Source organism: Olea europaea, unplaced genomic scaffold, assembly GCF_002742605.1.
Source record: "Olea europaea var. sylvestris unplaced genomic scaffold, O_europaea_v1 scaffold2737, whole genome shotgun sequence".
In the NCBI taxonomy this organism is placed as follows: domain Eukaryota; kingdom Viridiplantae; phylum Streptophyta; class Magnoliopsida; order Lamiales; family Oleaceae; genus Olea; species Olea europaea.
The window spans coordinates 1-3,637 of record NW_019245798.1 but is presented as its reverse complement, the minus strand read 5'-3'; the positions used below and the strand labels follow the sequence as shown (position 1 = coordinate 3,637).

The 3,637-nt window shown below is 39.9% G+C and overlaps 1 protein-coding gene across 1 annotated transcript; it reads left to right on the top strand.

Annotated features, from left to right (window-relative positions):
• The first annotated feature begins 204 nt into the window (after positions 1 to 204).
• LOC111383671 (pentatricopeptide repeat-containing protein At5g11310, mitochondrial) lies at positions 205 to 3,631 on the top strand. Its single transcript, XM_023007802.1, has 2 exons — positions 205 to 861; positions 1,126 to 3,631. Exons 1-2 carry the CDS (start codon positions 258 to 260, stop codon positions 2,352 to 2,354), a joined length of 1,833 nt encoding a protein of 610 aa, XP_022863570.1. The 5' UTR covers positions 205 to 257; the 3' UTR covers positions 2,355 to 3,631.
• Positions 3,632 to 3,637: the final 6 nt, after the last annotated feature.

Sequence of the window (3,637 nt, the reverse complement as noted above, 5' to 3'; positions counted from 1 at the left end):
CGGGGTCCACTTGGTCTCGACCTCGGCCTTGGATGCGAGGTACTTTTGGTCAGGTTCTTCCAGGCTGCAGGTATTGCTGACATCATTTCGAAAATACTTTGGACAGGATTTTTATCAGGTCGGAACATATGGTGGTGAGCGTCCGAGGCGTATGAGATAGTAGCAAAACAATTAATACTCGACTACGCCTATTTCCCGCCTGAATCCGCTGCCCCAATCACCAGAAAAAGGCTCAACAACCTTTTCAACACACGGAAATGAACTGCCTTTCCACCGCCTGTGGCGCCGGTGGCCGCCGCATCCTCTCTTTAACTACCCTCAGCGTCCTCCAAACCACTAACCCCTATAACCCCCTTGTAAAACTCCTTTCCACTCGATCAGAACTCCTTCCAATCCCCATAGCACCTCTTCCAAGTTGTACCCCACCAAACACAAAACCACGAGAAAAACAACTACAGCCGCCGCCACCTTCCCAAAATCCTAATGAAAACCCTGATTTCAACCCAACTGAAGTAACCATCCTTTCCAAAATTCTTACTGACCCAGCCATTCTATCCGGTCCGGCACTCGAGGAAGCGCTTACGGCAGCCCGGATTAACCCGGTCGAGACCTTGTTGCTAGAAGTCTTCAAGCAATTTGATTCCTCTCCAAAACTCTTGTTCACACTCTTCCTCTGGGCCGAGAAGCAGCCCGGATACTGCTTCTCCCCTACCGTCTTTAATGTCATGGTTAATGTACTAGGCAAGGCCCGGGAATTCGAATCTGCTTGGAGCTTAATTCTCGACAGGAGCAATAAAAACGCTAGTGAAGGGCCTGATTTAGATACATTTGCAATTATGATTCGGAGATACGGACGTGCAGGTATTATGTTAGTGCTTGTAAATTTGGGATTATAGCTATTTCTTTGTAATTTTTAATTTTCATTTTTAATTAGTTAGAATATTTTCATATTCATTTTATGTTGAGATGCAGATACGTTGATAGTTTTGTTTGTACTTCTTTTCTCAAGTCCTTGTATGCAGTCTGTTTATTTTTTAGCACTTCCAGGAACGAAAATTTTATTGTTTCTTATCTAGATTCACATTCTTGGAGTCTATGTGTTCATTTTGTTGGATTGGCATGCAGGCCTTCCATTGCCAGCCATTCGGACATTTGAATACGCTGCTAGTCTGGGCTTTCTTAATGATTTGGAGTCGGGGAAGAGTTTGCTTGAGATTCTATTAGATTCTTTGTGTAAAGAGGGACATGTTAGAGTAGCAGCTGAATACTTTGATAAGCGAAGGGGACAAGATCCAAGCTGGGTACCATCTATTCGGATATATAATATTCTACTGAATGGATGGTTTCGATCAAGAAAGCTAAAACATGCTGCAAGGCTTTGGGTACAGATGAAAAAGGAGAATGTAAAGCCAACTGCTGTAACTTATGGCACCCTTGTTGAAGGTTTGTGCCGTATGCGCCGTCCTGAGATGGCTATGGAATTAACTGCTGAAATGAGGAGGGAAGGAGTCGAGGGTAATGCAATTGTGTATAATCCAATAATAGATGCATTAGGAGAAGCTGGGAGGTTTAAAGAGGCATTAGGGATGCTGGAAAGATTTTCAGTTCTTGAATCAGGTCCCACTATTTCGACCTACAATTCACTGGTGAAGGGTTTCTGCAAGGCAGGGGATACTGAAGGTGCTAGCAAGATTCTTAAGATGATGGTAGATAACAGATGTATGCCAACTCCGACGACTTATAATTACTTCTTCAGATACTTCTCAAAATTTGGAAAGATCGAAGAGGGCTTGAACCTTTATACCAGGATGATAAGATCTGGGTACGAACCAGACCGCCTTACTTATCATCTGCTGGTGAGAATGTTATGCGAGCAGGACAGGCTGGATATGACAATTCGAGTTATAAGAGAAATGAGGGCTAGGGGATTTGACTTGGACTTGGCTACAAGTACCATGCTAATCCACTTGCTATGTAAAATGCATCGATACGATGAGGCTTTTGGAGAGTTTAACGACATGATTCGTAGGGGCATTGTTCCTCAGTATCTTACATATCAGAGAATGATTGATGAATTGAAGAAACGGGGAATGACTGAAAGGGCACAGAAACTTTATGATATGATGGCATCAGTTCGTCACTCAACGAAGTTGCCTGACACATACAAGGGAGTTGGGGACTCTTTGCATGAAAGGAGAGCATCTATAATGCAGAAAGCTGAAACAATATCCAATATCTTAAAGACGTGTAAAAACCGAAGAGAGCTTGTCAAGCATAGAAGTCAACTTGAGAGTTCTGTATTCAGTGCACACCAGTTGACGGATAATATAAAGAGAAAAAACGATTTAACATGAAGTGCTGATTTCTCCATGTAGCGAAAGAACAGTAAGAATAGCTTTCACTAGTCATTACTAAATGAAGGTGATGCAGCACTCTAATTTGTTTGAGAGCAGTAAGTGCATGTACGCATCACACTATTAACAATGCCGAAAGATGCATCATAGTGCAAATAAAGTTGGTGCTTAATGTGAAGGGAGAAGATAGAAATGTTTTCACTACTTTGATTGTGGGTTATGGAGCAGGAAGCAACATAGCTTGGGGCGTAAAACTTGGTTGTTACGAGGAATTAGCTTCACCTTTTGCAGGAAAGTAAAATACTTGTGGGAAACTGACTTTAACAAGCAATGTTGGGTTTGACTGAAAATATTTCTTCAAAAATTACGCAGTCGATAGATGGACAGTGAACTTGGATAGCGTACAGGTGAGATTCTTTACTATCTAATAACTTTCTGAATTTCTATTATCTTTAATATTCGATTCTGATGGCTAAGCAGTTTTCTCCACCATCCCATCTTTTTCCCTTTCTTCTCTTCTCCAAATTAAGTGTTCACTCATCTATTCTCTTATTCCTTTCTATGTATGTAAATTCTTATCAGACTAGCCAAAGGATTAGCCTTTATCAAGAACGTGAATATTATCTGTTTTAACTTACACAAATACATCTTGATGCATATTATGGGAGAGGATATTTGTATTTTAATTGATGCTTCACAAGCTGAACTACCATCCATTTTTTCCTTTGTCATGATGCAGCAGGTTGCGACTCCTGACAGTCATTTATTATTACTGTTAGAAATAATTTTTATTATTGAAAATGATATATGATATATAATTGATTTATAGTGGAATGGCTCGAATGAGGTTTAAAAGTAGTTCTGGAGCTCAAGGATAGATATTTGAATGAATTTGGGTATCAAATGATCCAGAATTTGCTGGAACACTTTGCATTCGCGAGGTTTTGGTACGTGCACGTGAAGTTGTTCCATTTTTTCACACGCGCGAGTTCCAACTAGGAAAAACCTTTTTTTAATTTCTGATTCAGAAAGTTATGTCTATTCATTATTGATTTCCTCCTTTTCGAACAATATTGACTTTTTTGATGCCATAACATTATATGAGTTGAGAGAAAATTTATTTGCACAATTACAGTTATAATCTTCATAGCGCACTCATTTAAAAAAGCGTTCTTGTTCTTCAAAGAATTTATATTCTTGCTTGATGTAAATTCTTAAAGCTTGATTATTCCTCTAAACTATTTGCCGGTTATTCCCACAAGCAATCTTTAAATCAAGGGGGG